This window comes from Dysidea avara, chromosome 7 (assembly GCF_963678975.1).
Source record: "Dysidea avara chromosome 7, odDysAvar1.4, whole genome shotgun sequence".
In the NCBI taxonomy this organism is placed as follows: domain Eukaryota; kingdom Metazoa; phylum Porifera; class Demospongiae; order Dictyoceratida; family Dysideidae; genus Dysidea; species Dysidea avara.
This window is the reverse complement of record NC_089278.1, coordinates 10708414-10728158: the sequence shown is the minus strand read 5'-3', so window position 1 is coordinate 10728158 and position 19745 is coordinate 10708414. Positions and strand designations below refer to the sequence as shown.

The 19745-nt window shown below is 38.2% G+C and overlaps 1 protein-coding gene across 2 annotated transcripts in view; it reads right to left on the bottom strand.

Annotated features, from left to right (window-relative positions):
* LOC136260063 (uncharacterized) overlaps positions 1–19745 on the bottom strand; it is a 50558-nt gene that overhangs the window by 5816 nt on the left and 24997 nt on the right. The window contains exons 6-9 of one of the 2 annotated variants that reach the window (XR_010703413.1): positions 14334–14609; positions 13781–13965; positions 13273–13497; positions 8042–8088 (exon numbers count right to left, since the gene is read on the bottom strand). Coding sequence is in view for 1 of the 2 variants with exons in the window: in XM_066053669.1 (XP_065909741.1) it covers positions 13273–13497; positions 13781–13965; positions 14334–14609 (686 nt within the window). In the remaining variant the exon portion in view is untranslated. The remainder of the gene's footprint in view (positions 1–8041; positions 8089–13272; positions 13498–13780; positions 13966–14333; positions 14610–19745) is intronic. The other variant, XM_066053669.1, reaches the window with a different exon arrangement.

The following is a 19745-nucleotide window of genomic DNA, read 5'->3' as shown; positions in this document are numbered from 1 at the left end:
ACCACTTTCCCGGGATACGTTTCAATGTACACCGGCATACATTTAGAAGTCTCCTTATAAAGAGGTATACATGGCAAATGTATCCTCTGGAATTCCTTTGATCTGAGGTGTGAAAGTGTTACATAGGTGAATTACCGTCCTAAGGTTGTTATGAATCTGCAGTCATGAACATTTATTCACGTAAAAAAAACTCAAACTTTGCTTGAGTCTACAAAGCAGTGCGTTTTGATAGGAAAACAATTCCACAGAGTAAAGAGGTGTAAAATTGCAGGATCGAGATAGTCTAATAGAGCAGTCACCAAGGGGTAGTGCACAAAAATGTTGGGAAAAAAAATTACCAGACTTTGAACCAAGGTCCCAACATCCACCACAACTTCATAAATGAATACTATATAGTAAAAATTTGGCGAATAGTGTTCAATTCGCCAAAGTTTTTTTCGCCAATTATTTTAGATGATCACACGAGCATATTGAGTAACTAGAAATTGAGATGAAGGTCAGCTCGTACCACCATGCAATAAAGATCAAGCTGACTTTGGAGGAATGTGTCCCACAGTTGTAAGCACTCCTTGGGATAGTATTTCCAACTGGCTTCCCATTCGCACCTCAGTTCGCATGTCAGCTAGTTCATTGTGTCACGATGGATTTGGCCAAATACTTAGATATACAAGATAAACTCTGCTACTGAAAAAGTAAAATACGGTCACTCTCGGCATCGCACAGGAGATAGCGAAGCACGCCTTTGCTAGCTCAGTAGCTACAAAAGTACTGCTACAAAAAACAACGCTAGCTACCTATACACTTACTACACTACTTAACTGATGAGTTGACACCTTGTTGTTATCCTTACATACCGTACAGTAAAAACTTTGGCGGTAAAAACTTTGGTGAATATTATTTCAATCTCCAAAGTTTTTTCTGCCAATTTTTTCAACAGAGGGTTTCGTCACACTTTTTACCGCTAAAGTTTTTTACTATACGGTATTCTAGTTTCAATCTGGTTAGTAGTAAACATTTATAATTTCATAAATCTACCAATGGAAATTCTAGAACATTACTGTAGTGTATGTACTATTAGGATTATATATACTGTACATGTACCTGTAATGTATGCGTAGTTTTACGGTGTTGTAATGCGCATGCGTGATAATCTTGATAATAAGTGAATATAGAGTTAATAGTGTGCTAATGTGAATCCCTTTGAATCCTTCTCCTTGGTCACAATCATTACAACTGGCGACGAGGTACAAATACAATGGCAACATTTGGCTGTCTTGAGAAATTTTAACCCTTGTAAAGAGATTATTACCAGTTATCTTGAAAGGATTGAACTTTATTTTCTAGCAAAAGACATCAATGAAAAGAAACAAGTTGCTGTGTCTTTCAGTGTTATCGGCAGACAAATGTACACCTTGCTAAGGAACCTACTGGTACCAGCTAAACCTCACGATCAGAGTTTGTCAAAGCTACCTGAAACATTGAGGAAGCACTATGAACCTAAGAGAGTTCTAATCGCCAAGCGGTTTAGTTTTCATCGACAAAACCAAGGAGTGGACGAGTCTATAGCTGAGTATGTTGCTGACCTGCATAAATTGACACTCAATTGCGATTTTAAAGATCATTTGGACGAAGCATTGAGAGATCGTTTTGTATGTGGTTTACGAAGTGAGGCCACCCAGAAGCAGCTCTTGACTGAAAGTGAGCTAACCTTTACTCGCGCAGTGGAAATAGCGAAGGGAATGGAGGAAGTAGACAAGAAGTCTCGCCAGTTCAAAGGTGCAACAGATGGTACCGTGAATAAACTTACTGGTAACCCCCCTACATAGCCCTGCTTCCGTTGTGGTAAATGAAATCATAAGACTTCTAGCTGTTATTTCAAAGATGCCACTTGTCACCACTGTGGTAAGAAAGGACATATTTCCAAAGTATGCAAGGGGTAGTCACTTCCATACCGCCAATTGATGCGCTCGCGACCGGGATCAAAAAGTTTGATCGCCAAAATAACGCCTTGATCACTTGATTTCTTTCCAAGAGCCTTGATTCTTGATCGTCAACCGTAAAAGCTTAGTAAATTCTCGTGTTGCCCAAAGTTAGCTTTCCAAAGGTGCTTGATCGCCACTTTTGTGGATGCCTTAATCGCTTGATTCATTGCAAAAATACCCTTTGATTTCTTGATTAAATCTTGATCCCGGTCGCAAGTGCATCAATTGGTGGTATGGAGGTGACTACCCCTTGGTACGCCGTTCAGCAAGCTCCAAGAACTCCACCCAGTCAGTTGAGAAACCAAGACAAAAGACTATAGCAGCCAAATGGGTAGAGACTGACCAAACTACTCAAATTGAGTCTGATGCTGAGTCTGAACCAGCTCTGGCTATTGACAAGATTGATGGTAGATCTGCCCACCCTATTATAGTTCAGCTTGAGGTACAGGGAAAGCCACTTGTAATGGAAGTTGATACAGGTGCAGCTGTTTCCATATATCTGAAGAGACTATGACACTCTGTTTTCACATGTACCACTTAATCAAGCATCTGTTGGTCTTTGCACCTACACAGGGGAGTCAATTTCAATATGTGGAGTAATTTTAGTTAACGTCCGTTATGGCAACCAGACAAAGCAACTTTCTTTGATGTGAAGGGCAAAGGTCGCAATTTGTTTGGTAGAGACTGGTTAGCACACTTCCATTTAGACTGGAAAACTATTGGCTTAGCTACCCTTGAGAAAAGCTCTACTACTCTTGAGATACTCCTAGAACGCTATGCACAGTGTTGGGAGTAACGCGTTACATAATATTATTACTTTTCTGGTAACTAAGTAATATAACGAAATATGCTATAAAAACGGGTTATATAACTCAAATTAATTTGTTTTAAAATGTAACACGTTACCTAGTTACTGTAACGAGTCTAATATTACATAATACTATTACTACAAGTAATGAAGTTACTAATCTCGTTAGTTATCCTCTGAGTAACGCCTAGCCAGAACGAAGTAACGAAGCCTACTTAATGAAGCTTATTCACCAGCTTCTTACTTATAACCAAGATTTGCACATTGTCCAACAACGTAATCATGTCACGTGATAAAGTGGCAGTTTCACACGTGACAGCTTAAGGCTGTGGACACAAAGTAATATAATATGTAATATTATTATAGTTACTTTATTTTATGGGTAATATGTAACTGTAACTAAATAGTTCAGTTGCAAGTAATATGTAATATGTAACTAGTTACTTTTACAAAGTAACTTTCCCAACACTGGCTATGCAGATGTTTTTGCTGATGGATTAGTCTCAATACAACATTTCCTGCATGTGAAAGACCAAGACCAATACCATTTGCTATTAAAGGAGCACTTGAAGATGAACTCAAACATCTAGAGTCAACTGGCATAATTGAGAAAGTGTCACATAGTGATTGGGCAGCTCCAATTGTAACAGTTCCGAAGGGTGATGGCAAGCTCCGAATTTGTGGGGACTACAAGATGACTGTTAATCCTCGTCTGGACATTGACCAATACCCCCTTCCAAAACCTGACGACTTATTTGCTTCATTGGCCGGAGGACAAAAGTTCTCAAAGATCGATCTCACTCAGGCTTACCAACAAATGGTCCTTGACGAGGAATCCAGAGAATTTGTTACAATCAATACACATATGGGTCTTTACAGATATACTCGTCTACCATTTGGAGTTGCCTCAGCACCAGCAATTTTCAACGTACAATGGACACTATTTACAAGGGTTGAGTCATGTACAATGTTATACTGATGATACTCTTGTTACAGGTGCTGATGATGAGGAACACCTTCGCAGATTGGAGGAAGTTCTTGACCAATTGAGGTAACATGTCATCAGAGTAAAGAGTAGCAAATGTTCCTTTTTCAAGAACTCTATCGAGTACCTTGGCCATCGTATTACAAACACTGGACTCCAGACAAGCAGTAAGATAGTTGAAGCTGTTCAGCTGGTACTAAAGCCAAAAAATGTCCATGAGTTAAGATCATTCTGGGATTGTTACATTATTATGGCAAATTTATCCCAAATCTTGCTACTATGTTACACCCCTTAAATGCTTTATTGCAGACAGGTCATCAATAGCATTGGTCAACAGAATGTGATGAAGCATTTGTGAAAGCTAAAGAGCAACTGATGTCTGCTACAGTCCTAGCACATTACAATCCTGACCTACCTGTACATCTTGCAGGAGATGCATCTGCTTATGGAGTTGGGGCTGTTATCTCCCACGTCTTTCCTAGTGGAGAGGAACGACCAATTGCATTTGCTTCACAAACACTTTCGTCTAGTGAAAAGAACTACTCTCAATTGGAAAAAGAGGCATTATCCTTGATATTTGGGCTCCGAAAGTTTCAGCAATGTTTGTATGGGAGAAAATTTACACTTGTTACTGATCATCAGCCTCTCACTATTTTTAACAATAAGAAAGGCATTCCAACACTTGCTGCTGCATGTCTGCAAAGATGGGCTTTGTTGTTGTCTGCTCACAGTTACACTATACAATTCTGACCAACTAAGGCTCATAGCAATGCAGATGGGTTGTCTCGCCTTCCTCTCAAGAAAGGCAGTACTAACTCTGATTATTCTGAACCTGATTTGTTTAATATCCGACAAATTGAAGCTCTTCCAATAACCTCTGGACAACTCAAACAAGCAACCAGACAGGATGCAATATTGAGTAAAGTGTTGATGTACACCAAGCAAGGTTGGCCAGCACAAATCACAGACTCTCTTAAACCTTTCTGGCACAGGCGACATGAGTTAACTTTAGAAGATGATTGCATCATGTGGGGAACGAGAGTGATTGTACCGCATAAGTTACAAGAGAAAGTGTTACAAGAGTTACATGAAGTCCATTTTGGAATAGCTTGTACCAAGGCCATTGCTCGAAGCTATGTTTGGTGGCCAAAGTTAGACAATGACATTGAGTCACTGACTAAATCTTGTACACACTGCCAATCTGCTGGAAATTCCCCACCAGTGGCACCGCTCCATCCTTGGAACTTGCCACCCAAACCATGGCAAAGAATCCATGTCGATTTTGCTGGTCCCTTCAACAACGTATGTTTTTCATTGTAGTGGACTCGCATTCCAAAGGGCCAGAAGTCATTGAAATGAAATCAACCACCACTTCAGCAACTACCACTGAATTACGTTGTTTGTTTTCTTGTTATGGTTTACCAGAACAGCTTGTATCCGACAACGGACCACAGTTTGCAGCAGATGAGTTTCAATCTTTTCTGAAATCTAATGGTGTCAAGCACATCCGTTGTGCCCTGTATCATCTTTCCTGTAATGGGGCAGTTGAACATTTAGTTCAGACATTCAAGAAAGCCATGCAAGCCAGCAGTAAGAGTGATTCACCTTTCAATCAACGTTTAATGAATTTTCTCTTAACTTACTGAATTACACTTCATTCCACAACTAATGTTGCTCCATGTACACTGTTTCTTAAGAGAGAGGTGAGAACCAGGCTTGACCTTTTACGTCCAGATATTAACAGAAATGTTGCTTTGAAACCAGCACAACAGAAGTTCCAACATGACAGCCATGCTCACAAGAGAGAACTGTTTGTGGGACAACGAGTGATGGTTCACAATCTACGTCCTGGTGATAAATGGGTTCCTGGAACTAACATAGAGTGAACTGGTTCTCTATCATATTTAGTTCAAGTGTCTGGAGGTCAAACTTGGAAAAGGTACATTGACCATTTACGACAAATGACTGACAGTCCTCAGGAAGATGACAAACCTACAACCAGTACTGAATCATTCATGAGATATCCACGTACTAATGACCGTACAGAAACAACTACAACACAGGATACTCCTGACATGCCATGACACCAATATCCCAGACGAAATCGTGTACCACCAGACAGACTGAGATACTGACTCTTTCTTTGTGATTTATTTTTTGTACGTAGTTAATTTAAATCTTCCCCTTTTATTTTCCTAGTTTTGTAAATTTTACTTTTGTAACTTAGTGGGGAGGAGTGTAGTGTATGTACTATTAGGATTATATATATACTGTACATGTACTTGTAATGTATGCGTAGTTTTACAGTGTTGTAATGTGCATGCGTGATAGTCTTGATAATAAGTGAATATAGAGTTAACAGTGTGCTAACGCGAATTCCTTCTCCTTGGTCACAATCACTGCAATTACACGTGTGTTCTATTAAAAGTCCTAAAAAATTGTGTGCTCTATTAGAGCATTACAACAAAACATGCAATACACAAGTCTGTCTTCAGTATCCATATAAATAAGAAATGTGAGTAAAATCAAACCCCAAAGTCAGCCATAGGCTGGTTTCAGGGACTTATAAGGTACAAAAAGAAGTGAAATCCACACAAAACAGCCAAGTGTACCATTATTCATCATTATAGCCATTTCTTGCCTGCCACTTTTGATTTCACAACTTTTTTCATCCAAACTTATATAGGCTTCACCATTCTTTCACAGCTTGTGTGGATAAAATTATGTCATTAATCACAGTGATTTAGTTTGCCATACTATTGGCATAGATTAGTTCCAATAGTAGGGAGTGCATTATTAATCCCAAATCACAGTTTCTTTTTGTAATAGCCCATTTTCACACAAGGGCTAAGGAATGTGGTGGTTAATAATTGTGATTGCGCAACATCCGGTGTCCTTTAAAATGTATTGCAGCCTATGGGAGTGAGGTAAGAAATCTTCACGGGAGCCTAAACTGTACCGTTTATTCTTATTATGAGAATGAAATTGTAATCTTCAGGTTGTCAGCATCACGATGGTATATAGTTTGTGAAGATTCGCTGTGTTGTAAAGCGGAAAGAAGCGACTTTAGCATGGCAGAATACTCTAGTGACTTTGTTTTCAGTATCTAGAAAATCTACTTAGTGAGATAAACTTTGTTACTATGTTTCTACAAGGCTGGGAACAACGCTTTACAAAATTTTTTCGCTGAAATAGGCGATCTTTCATCGCTATGATTCTATCAATACTAGGCGATTATTTCACCTAGTTTAGTGGCCATGTTTTGTTGCCTAACGATCCTCTATACTTATAAGAGTAAAAATACCTTGCTTTAGGAAAGATGCAGCCTTTAAAACTTAAGATATCACTACCATTTGACACAAGATCGCTGATTTCTCGATCACAACACAGCGTATCTTTCCAATTTTCACGTCATTGTTGTAGTATAGTGGCTGCTATAAAAGTACGTTCTTATAATAAGAGTAAACGGTATGGTTTGGGCTCCCGTGAAGTGTAAAGGTCTTAGTCCCATAGGTTTCAATACATTTTAAGGCCTCCCAAAGGATACCGGATGTTGCACAACATGTAATAAATTAGTATTCATTACCATACCGTGAATACTTTAGCTTGCGTGGAAATGGACTATTGCACTGTTAATCCAACAGCATGGAGTGATTCTATTGACAAGTGATGTGACTATAGTGATAGATGCTCAGTATAGTTGTTTAGCAATGGTTGCTAGGTAACCATTGCTAAGGTAAACATCACTTTGGTGTAATAGTAACTGTTGCTAAGCAATGGTTTCACAACATTTGTTAAGTGTGATTAGCCATTTGCAGGGATTATTATTTAAATTTATGTTACTTAGTAACAGTTGCTATGGTTGTCGGACAAAGGGTAGTCACTATGTGATCAGTAGGCAATTGCACACATTTCATGCAATTAGGGAATAACCGTACTCATAACAGCCAAATCGGTGCCTCATACAATTTTGACTGTTACTCGTACAATTATTCCCTAATTGCACTTAGATGTGTCAGATTACCTATACAAACAATGATGATGTACAGTATGTAAACACTACAAGGCCTATGAACATGGGAATGTGAACAAAAGCACAAGCATATAATATAATAATCAGACATTTTGCGTCAGAAACTGAAATAGTATGACAATTATATTTACACCAATCAATACAATTTAGCACATTTGCATGTGTTTACATCTATGGCCTGCAGACAAAATGATCACTGATTATTCATGAATGCAGACGTAGAGGTGACTTACAGCTAATTTTTTCATCCGTTTGTCACATGAGGCTTCTGGAGAGGGCACTTGCAAGATATAAAGGAAGAAAATAAACTTTTTATGCTAAAACAAAATATTGTACAATTGAGATACTCTAACAGAGTAGTCACTTAGCTGTAATAGAGCACACACTTTTAGTTGATGACACCTTTGGTTAGTTCCCTTAAAATTCATGTGTATGTAGACATTACAGTGGAACCTCTCTAACATGGACACCATTGGGGAAATGAAACATGTCCTATATATGATAACGTCCAGACACTAGACAAAATCTGGTCAAATTGCATAGACGTCTGACCATAATGCAATTTGTCCACACAGTGTCCCATAAAAGCACAAGGGAGGAGCCTAAAGGCTGAGCTGGCATGCTATCAACAATAATAGTCACTTGGTTGCCAGGAGATATACATTCTTACAACCCAAGGGAGTGACCACAAATGTACCATTGCCAACCCTCTAGTGTACTGTAATCACATAACAGCTGCAGTAAGGCATGTGACATCTTACCACTATAATGTTCATTTGCTATGCCACAGTGTACATATTGGGCATTCATCTTCCACATGTCCAGTCAATTTTGGCAATTGTCTGGCCAATTTTGGTTTTCCAGGACATTGCAGCAGGACAACAGAGAATTCTTATCATAAGCTCTGGACCAAGTGGTGGTGGAGCAAGATGGGTTACGGTACAGGGGATTTATTACTTCTTGCAACATTGGAGAGTGAAAAGCGCAGAGCGTGGTATGGCTTCTTACATGTTAACTAGCCACAAACATGTATAGTTCACTCCCATTATGGTGGTTGTTTACTGTTATCATTCCTAATATGGACTATAGAACAACATTCTTTGGTCAATTAAAGAAGCCATGATGCTTTACGCTTTTGAATTTTGCCTTCTGTGTTGCAAGAAGTAATAAATCCCCTGTACTATGTGAACCAGATACAGTTATGATCAGCAAGTTAATGACAACAGAAGTGATGTTGTTACCTATGGTGTATGGTGTGTGGCCTCTATCCAGACAATTAATTAGGCACCACAAAAATTTTATACATAGCTCCCATAAAGACTTGTCTGGATTACTCTGTATTTGATTAGTTATCAAGATGGTTGACTATACAGATTATGTAGTTTATCCTGTAGTGCAGTTTATGCAGTTTATTCTTAAAGTGCACCAGTTACTATTTTCAGAAGACCTGGGTAAGAACATTGTGATTAACAGCAGTACTTGTATACACATTCATATGGCTTCTCGTAACTTCGGTGCTTTGTAGAATAGGCAATAAAGAGACAGTGCTTTCTGCATTAAATGATGTAGTTTGATTGATTGTTGTAACTGGTTATGAACCTTTCTTACTTGTGTCCGCGATTAGTGAGGTGTTAGTACTGTAGTGCTTGCCATATCTGGGAATTGTGCACTGTCCGGTTTACAGAATAGAGAGGTGTCCGCTATTGAGGGGGCATTAATACACAGGTATTGGAAGCTACATTTAAGACTTCATTAATTGTCTGTTATAAAGAGGCTGTCTGCCATTCAGGGGTGCCTGTTAAGAGGGGTTCCACTGTATACCATTTGTTAGCAATAACATAGTCTCTCCAGCCCTGTGCGACCAGCTTACAAAGTGCACAGATTGATATACTCTATAAAAAAGCAGTCATGCTGATTTAAAAGTAATGTCATATCAAAACATCATACATACATGCTTATGGCAGACATACATGCTTATGGCAGACATACATGCTTATTTATAACCCTTAAACCCACATAGGCCAGAAAACTGGCCCAAATACGCATGCCTTGCACAAAGCACTGTAACTTTTGAAGCATCCATCCAATGGTTACACAATTTACGCCATTCTACTTGTGATGCAACAAGATTAAAATGATACAAAGGTTTTTTTCCCTAATGCTAAACAGTGAGGCCAAAACTAGCCATGTAAATACAGTGGAACCTTGATTATCAGAACACCGATTAACCGAACACCAAATTGACTGCTCAATTCGAGTATTTGTCAACAAGCGTACGCTTTGTTACAGTAGTTGAGCAAAGCTCTGCATATAAATGTATGGATGTCCAATTTTACATACTGTTCGATTATAGGAACACCCTTTCCCCCTAATTAGTTAGGTTCCACTGTAACGGCAAGAAAACATGCAAACCCTTTACATATTTTTATAAAATAATCCATAACTCGATAGTGGTTGCTCCTATCAACTTACAACAAGTTCCATTTATTTTGTCATAAAATTTTCTATCAGGCCATATATGACTCACATGAGTAAACCCACAATCGAAATTAAAGACGTGGCAAGAAGTTGTTTTGAAACACAGAGACACAACTTGCTGTTGTTCATCACTTCATAACACGTAAGCCGCTATAGTTACAGTGTTCATTTAACATTCTTCAAGTAGCCCAGTGAACAGACTTTTGAACAAAGCATTGGTTTAGGCCATTAGAATAAAGTTACTCCACCTAACATCACCATGCACGCCCATATTGTGTAAACACGCATTCCCCAAAAGTTATTTGCAGGTTTAAGGGTTACACCCCAAAACTGGATCTAAACTCAATAAATACGCGTGCCAAAGTGTCCTATGGTTACACAATTTACGTCATTCTACTCATGATGCAACAAGGATTAAAATGATACCTAGGGTTTTACCTTAACGCTAAACAGTGAGGCCAAAACTAGCCGTGTAAGTAACTTTTCAGTAAGGAAATGCACAAACTCTACATATTTTTATAAAATGATCCATAACTCAATGGTGGTTTTCCATCATGCCATGTATGACTCATGTGAGTAAACCCAGGATCAAACTTAAAAACATGGCTAGAATTTTGAAACACGGAGACATGACTCACTGTTGTTTATCGCTTCATAACAAATAAGCCACTGTAGTTAGTGCTCATTTAACCTTCTCCAAGAACCAACTTTTAATCAGTGTGTTGTCCCACCAAGTGTCGCCATGCATGCCTATAATTAATAGCTATATGCTGTAAAGTAATTTATGTATACATATATAACTATCAAGAACTATGGCTAAATTATAGCATAGCCAATTCTAAACATTTCCTTGCGGGTTTAAGGGTAAAAATCATAACAGTGTAAATTTCTTCTTTCCAATACCTAATTATACAGAAATCTCTCCTTAATCGAACTGGAAATTCCTAATTTTCCGTGTACTTGTTTGTGCTTTTTTGTAACATTAAAATGACTGGTGAACTGCACATAGTGCATTAAAAGAAAGGATGGTGCCAGGCTTATTGTTTTTAGTCTGAGTGTGCACCTTAACTATCAATTACTGAAATAGCAAAGTGGACATTACGCTCCATTTTCAACTATGTGTTCAGCCCATCACACAGTGTTACAAATCACACAGTATTACAAACAAAGAACACCACAAGAACGACCTCTGCAACCAATCCAGTAACAATGAAAAACTTGGACAATTCCCGTTACAAACGTAAAGAAGCAGATAGACATTTTGCACAATAAATGGGACACACCGATGGACACAGGTAGCTCATTAAGCATGCATTGTACTGCAGAATGCTAAAGGCACCTGTTGGGCTGAAGTGATGTCAAAATTGTAGCAGCCTTAGATGTTATGCCTTTATAAAATATGCTTGCCTGAAGGCATCAGTCACAGTCAGGCAGTTAATAAAAAAATTCCACTGAATAATAAATTGTGTAACAACCTATTAGAAGCATTTCAAATCATTCTGAAGGCACTTTTGGGCTTGGTTATATTGTGAGGCTGGTTTCTGATCAATTTTTTGTTGTGAGAAACTGCATAATGCCTAAAATATAGTAGTGCTACTGTACTGCATGATGGTAGCAACAACACATTAACTTGCTATAAATATAACAAAAACTAGTATAAGGAAAAATTAGGAATTTCAAGTTCGATTAGGGATCATAGAAAAAATTAGGGAAACAAGCGAGGTCGCCTACAACTGCACATACACTAGTGAACATTTAACCCCTAATTCAGTCATGGCCTCATGGGTCTACTTTTTTGTAACATTATTATGACTGGTTAACCTGTGTATACCGCATCAAAGAAAAGAATGGTGCCAGAGTTAAATTTTTTCATGTGAAAGCGCACCCCAGCTATCAATTACTGACTCAAAAAAGTGATACTTTGCTTTTTTTAGCTATGTTCAGCCCATATCACAGCGCGAACAGTAGGAGAAGCACCTCTGCAATCAATTTAATCACCACGAAAAATACGGATGATTCACAACTATCAAGTACTGATTTGAAAGTACAAGGTGAACAATATGCTTCGCTTTGCCTCTGCAATCAATCTAATCACCACAAAAAATACAGACGATCCACGACTATCAACTACTGACTTGAAAGTACAAGGTGGACAATACGCTTGCTTTCACCTATTTTCAGTCCATTACACAGTGCTACAATGAAGAACAGTATCAGAAGCGCCTCTGTAATTAGTCCAGTCACCACGGAGGATTTCTGTTTACAAACATAGGGTTGCGCTACCGACACCTTGGGCAGTCAGCAAAAAGAAATGGGACACAAAGGAGAACGTGCATCGAAGCGACACCGAACAGTGAAATATCAAGTTTGTAGCCTTAGTCATTATCGAGTTACGCTTGCCTGAAGGCATTAGACAGGCAGGCATGCAGACGCCTAGGCACACATTTAGACAGTAGAAAATTCCATTGAATAATTAAATTTTGTAACAATCTATTGGAAGTTGCACTGAAGGTACTTCTGAGCTTGGTTATACCTACAGTAACCAATACTGCCAAGGCACCAGAATGGTACTGTGAAACTGGTTTTAGAGTGATTTTTTGGCCAGAAAAACCCTAACCTCTAATATACAGTACTACCATACTGTAGATTCATCATTGGTGAAATCATAAACAGTTGGGAAGAATGGTCCCAGGTGTATTAGCTGATTGATTGGACATGCCTTAATTAATAATTACAGCTGAACTATTAAGTGTTTATTACAGCTGAACTATTAAGTGTTTATTACTCTGCTTGTTTATTACTCTGCTTGTTACAAAACCTCAGGGGATAGTATATGAAGTGTATTTACTATCAATCCACCCAAAAAATTAAGGATTTTTATAAGGCAATATAAACTGCAACAGTGATGAAGCATTGGCACAAATGAAACTGGACATAAAGGAACATATATAGTAATCTAACCATACACATATGAATATACCAGTACCTCCATTCAAGACTTGACTGTATCAATTTAGTTTGAGCCCTGTAAGGAGTGATTATCCCAATGTTGGCATGTGGCAAATTCCTTCTCAGCAGTAAGTTACATATCTCCATTATAAGCTTACACTCTAATACATTACTGAATGAACACCCATCTCTGCTATCTTCAACACTCTGGTCTGAGTCAAACAGTAGTAGTGGCTTCAGAAAAGTTTCTTTGTCACATGAACTAATGAACAGTAGACAACAAACAGATGCAACAGTATAATTATTATACTTACATGAATGAAATAATCAAACAAGAACCATGCTTCAGCAGGAATATGCACAAATAAGTCAAGAAGCCAGTTAGGACACTAGTTCTAGAATTGATGAGGCTATCAGTGTTGACTACAACACTGTAACTTACAATTAAGTGAATTGATGAGGCTATCAGTGTTGACTACAACACTAACTTACAATTAAGTGAGTCATGTTACCACTAATACATTCATATGTACATATGTATATACCTGTGGGTAAGTAGTTTTCCATGGTAAAATTTCTCCGATGGAAAGTGGCAAATTGCAGAATGCATTCTGTACTGAAGCCGTAGCATTTTGATTGGACTATGATGATACTTTAGGTAATCTTGGCTGATGAAGTAACGAAACAACCTCTCGAATAAACTCTGTCCATAATAATGCTTTGCTGCTTTCTAGAAAATTAAAATAATACTGTAAGCAAAGTGGTAGTACACTGTGCTACACAAATAGCCAATAATGAAATAACAGGTATGATGTGCATATATAACTATTCATACTTTCTATCCTACTTGTAACCACGATACTGTATAATTTATGTATTTTACTGTATAGTCAAGGGGAAATATTTTAACAATGTAAAACTTTTCACAAATTTGCAAACAATAACAAAATGTATAAATATTTCAGGATAAAATTTTCACTGTTAATCCCCAAAACCTTGACCTCGAAACATTTAGCTATACGGTACTGTATAGTATCACTACTTTATTTCAGTTAGACAAAACATCATTCATTGTATAGGGACACATGCATCACATACCACTGATTTGACTGTTGCTGGGAGTTGTGCTGGGTCTCCAACTAGCACCAATTTAGTAGAATGATACAATAAAGGAATTAGAGTTAGTAGCTCACTACACTGAGCAGCTTCATCTATAATCACAGCTGTAAAGTACTGTGGCTTGCTCTGAAAACATTCTCGTAGTATATGGCTACCACTACCTGCTAAGGTGCAACAAATAACATCTGCTTCAGTCAAAACACTTTGACGTATTAGCTTGATATCATGGTGACATGATTTTGCTTCTCTTGTTAGCTGTATGAATACACATTCAAAATATAAACACCCAAACACCAACACATATGTACTGTAGTTTTACAGACATAGTGCCACAAAATTATTGATGCTGTGACTGGACAACCATAGCGGCCGTGTACTGCTGTGGTTTGATAACTCATTCAATATAATTTCAAAGAAAAAAATATAGAGTCACTGTAGCAAGGTATGATGACCCAAAATCTGACCTCATACTGTGTGTACTAGTGTTGTGTGATAATCATGAATAGTCTATTATCATGAATCATTATCGTAAAAACTTTCATTATCACATTATCATGATAATAGTAAATTTCCAGATACTACTGTAAACTACATGTGGCCAACCGGAAGTTACAATTTTACTGTAGGTACAATTCTAACAAATATTTTAAATTTCTTGTCCATGATACTGGCTTCCAGATCAAGACACACGATAGTGTGTCGTGCGGCCCAAGAAGCCGGCGCGCCACACCATGAGTATATTGACAGGAAGAAAGAAAACGTCATTTTCACACATTTGTATCTCGGTGATACCTCATCCGATTGGAACCAAATTAGCTGCAGAGTTGCCCGTCAGCTAGGGGAGTCTACATTCCAAATTTGAAGGAAATCACTCAAGTCATTTCCGAGATACGAGTGGCCAAAGTTTCGTTTTTTTTCTTCGTTTTTTTCTTCTTCTTCGTCTTTTCACACACTTGCAAAAATTGCTATAAAACGCAAACGCGTGCTCCGATCGCCTTGAAATTTGGCACACAGAAGGGGAGTACAAAGGCGAATCCTAGCATCAAATTTGGTGCAAATCCAGTGAATGATTCAGGAGTTATGACCGATTATTCGCGTAAACAAGATCGATTTGTTGTCACGCCTACAGGGTAAACCGCTTCATGGAATGAGTTGAAAATTGCTATGTAGACGGAGTAACCATCGTAGGAGTGCCTTTTGGTGGTTTGAAAGGAATCGAGATAAAGACCACGGAGATATGACACAAAACCCAACCTGTGTCACAATTACGTGATCGAATTTTAGGAATAAAAAAGTATTAGTTTTCACGCCTACTAGGCAAACCGCTTAGAGCAATGAGCTGAAAATCGGTGTATAGCTGGAATAATCTTCATTGAAAGTCCTTGCAGTAGTATAGAAGAATTGGATTACAAACCACTGAGTTATGATTCGAAAGCCAACTCCGTGTAGCAAATGCGAGATCGAGATACTCTAATAGAACAGTCACCCTAATAGAGCATTCAGCTAATTTATTTACTCCGTTATAGAATTCTATTACCATATTCTGTAGGGAGTTCAGCTGTAAACAGTTAATCTTATAGACAGTTCAGCAAGAAGCAAGTCACCCTATAGAGAGTTCAGCTACAAATATATCGCTGTAGTGATTCAGAACATTGCAAGTCACACTGAAGAGAGTTCAGCTATAAACAAGTCATGCACCCTGTAGAGAGTTCGGCTACACTCTCTAGAGAATTCAGTTACAAACAAGTCACTGTGGAGAGAGTTCAGCTACAAAGAAACTATCCTGTAAAGAGTTCATCTATACAAACAAGTTACCATATAGAGATCACCTGCAAACAAGTAACCTTGCATGAAGAGAGTTCAGCTACAGACAAGTCACTTTATAGTTTATACAGTGTTCAGCTACAAGTAAGTCACTCTGTAGAGAATTCAGCTACAAATAAGTCACTCTGTAGAGAATTCAGCTACTAACAAGTCACTCTGTAAAGAATTTTGCTACAAACAAGTCACCATGTAGAGAGTTCAGCAACCAAAATACTACTCTGTAAAGAGTTCAGCTATACAAACAAGTTACTCTGTAGAGAGATCAGCTAGAAACAAGAGAGAGTTCAGCTAGAAGAAGTCACCCTGTAGAGAACTCAGCTGCAAAGAAACCCTGTAGAGAGATCAACTACAAACAAATCACCCTGCAGAGCATTCAGGTATAAACAAATCACCATGTAGAAAGTTCAGGTACAAACAAATCACCCTATATACAGTTCAGCTACAAAAAAAATCACTCTGTAGAGAGTTCAGCTACAAAGAAGTTATGCTACAGTGAGATCAGTTTGAAACAAGAGGTTTCAGCTACAAACAAATTAACCTGTAGAGAGTTCAACTATGAACAGATCATCCTGTAGATAGTTCAGCTAGATACAAGTCACCCTATAGAGAGATCAGCTAGAGGAAGTCACCTTGTAGAGAGATCAGCTAGAAAAAGTTGCCTTGTAGAAAGTTCAGTAACAAAGAAACCATCCTGTAGAGAGTTCAGCTACAAACAAATCACCCTGTAGAGAGTTCAGCTGCAAACAAATCACCCTGTAGAGAGTTCAGCTACAAACAAATCAACCTGTGGAGAGATCAGCTGCAAACAAATCACCCTGTAGAGAGTTCAGCTACAAACAAATCAACCTGTGGAGAGATCAGCTCGAGGAAGTCACCTTGTAGAGGGATCAGCTAGAAACAAGTCACCTTGTAGAGAGTTCAGGTACAAAGAAACCACCATGTAGACAGTTCAGCTGCAAACATATCGCCTGTACAGAGTTCACACAGCTAGAAACAAATCATCCTGTAGAGGGATCAGCTAGAAGAAGTTACCTTGTAGAGAGTTCAGCTACAAAGAAACCGCCATGTAGAGAGTTCAGCCTCAAACAAATCACCATGTAGAGAATTCAACTACAAACAAATCGCCCTGTAGAAGGATCAGCTAGAAGAGGTCACCTTGTAGAGAGTTCAGCTACAAAGAAACCATCATGTAGAGAGTTCAGCTACAAAGAAATCATCTTGTAGAGAGTTCAGCTAGAAGAAGTCACCTTGTAAAGAGTTCAGCTACAAAGAGACCACTATGTAGAGAGTTTAACTGCAACAAATCACCAGTAGAGAGTTCAGCTAGAAACACATCATCCTGGAGAGAGATCAGCTAGAAGAGGTCATCTTATAGTGAGTTCAGCTACAAAGAAACCACCACATAAAGAGGTCAGCTGCAAATAAATCACTTGTTGAGAGTTCAGCTACAAACAAATCCCCCTGTAGAGGGATCAGCTAGAAGAAGTCACCTTGTAGAGAGTTCAGCTACAAAGAAACTATCATATAGAGTTCAAAGAAATCACCCTGTAGAGAGTTCAGATAGAAGAAGTTACCTGTAGAGAGTTCAGCTACAAAGAAACCATCATGTAAAGAGTTTAGCTGCAAACAAATCACCCTGTAGAGAGTTCAGCTACAAAAAGATCACCCTGTAGAGAGTTCAGCTAGAAGAAGTCACCTTGTAGAGAGTTCAGCTACAAAGAAACCATCATATAGAGAGTTCAGCTACAAAGAAAGCACCCTGTAGAAAGATCAGCTAGAAGAAGTCACCTTGTAGAGTGTTCAGTTACAAAGAAACCATCATGTAGAGAGTTCAGCTGCACACAAATCACCCTGTAGAGAGTTCAGCTACAAAAAGATCACCCTGTAGAGAGTTCAGCTAGAAGAAGTCTCCTTGTAGAGAGTTCAGCTACAAAGAAACCATCGTGTAGAGAGTTCAGCTACAAAGAAACCACCATGTAGAGAGTTTAGCTGCAAACAAATCACCTGTAGAGAGTTCATCTAGAAACAAATCACCCTGTAGAGAGATCAGCTAGAAGAGGTCACCTTATAGATAGTTCAGCTACATTTCAAGTCACCCAGTAGAGAGATCAGCTGCAAAATAATATCCTGTGGGGAATAATGGGCATGTAATAAATATATGTATATAATTTGTATAATTACTAATAAAATCAAAAATAATTGAAGTACTAAAAATCTTCTTTAAGTTCTTTTCTTCTTCCTGTGGTAAAGAAAAAACACATGGGTTAAAAAAAAACCCAAATCCAGCCACTGGCCGGCTTTGCAGCAGTATACAAATACAAAAAGAAGTGATATCTAATCAAAAACAGCCAAGTTGTAAAAAAAGGTGCGGCCCCAAAAAGGCCATGGTGAAAAAAGATGTGAAATCCAAGGTGGCGGCCAAGAAATGGCTGTGATGGTAGGTTAATGGTAAAAATTTTAATAACGACAATTCAGATGAATTTTGTGCCGCTTGGTCTTGGCACCCAATTCACCTGAATTGTCGTTATTAAAATTTTTACCATTAACCTACCATCACAGCCATTTCTTGGCCGCCACCTTGGATTTCACATCTTTTTTCACCATGGCCTTTTTGGGGGCCGCACCTTTTTTTACAGCTTGGCTGTTTTTGATTAGATATAGCTATAAAGCAAGCACAATTGCATAATTGATAAATTTACTAGCTATTTAAAAATTTAAAATTTCAAAAGGAATTAGGGGTTGATATAATATACATGCTACAAAAAGTAAGGAAACAAGCTCAAAAATGTTACAGCTGAAATGAGAAATGATCCAGCAGTAAAAAGTAAGGAAACAAGATTAGATGACCACTTGCTAAAATGAGACACACTTTAATGCCTACTATTGGCTAGCATCTTGAAATGAGACCATCAGATTAGCCAAAAGTAGGGATTAAAGTGCCCCATTTTAGCAAGTAGTCATCTAATCTTGTTTCCTTACTTTTTACTGCTGGATCATTTCTCATTTCAGCTGTAGCATTTTTGAGCTTGTTTCCTTATGTTTTGTAGCATGTATATTATATCAACCCCTACTTCCTTTTGAAATTTCAATTTTTAAAATAGATAGTTTGTTAAACTTTTTTTTGTCTAGCTAGCTAGCTATCTTTTTGCTTTCCACATAGTATAAATATCACTTGAAGCAGCTATCTTTTACCTTCATATGCAATAAACACCTCTAAAAATAGTTATCGTTTTGTCTTTTAAAGCTATTACAGCAACTGTTTAAGGCTTCAGCTGCATTTCTAATGGCCAATAATTTTACAGTAAAACATCACTGGAGAGTCCACCATTATAATAGTGGAGAAGTCTGGATCCCGAGGTGGATCTGCCCCTCAAAGACATTATTAGCTAGCTACCTCACAAAAAAAGCTAAGCTGGTAATTAAGACAACTACCCAGCGTTAATAAATGCTAGAGACAACTCCTTGGGTACTACACTCATTCACCCTAATCTTACGCACATGTATTCACACTTCATTAAAATCATGTGTTCTGGTTGTGGCGCGTGCCAAAACTATTAATCGCCACAA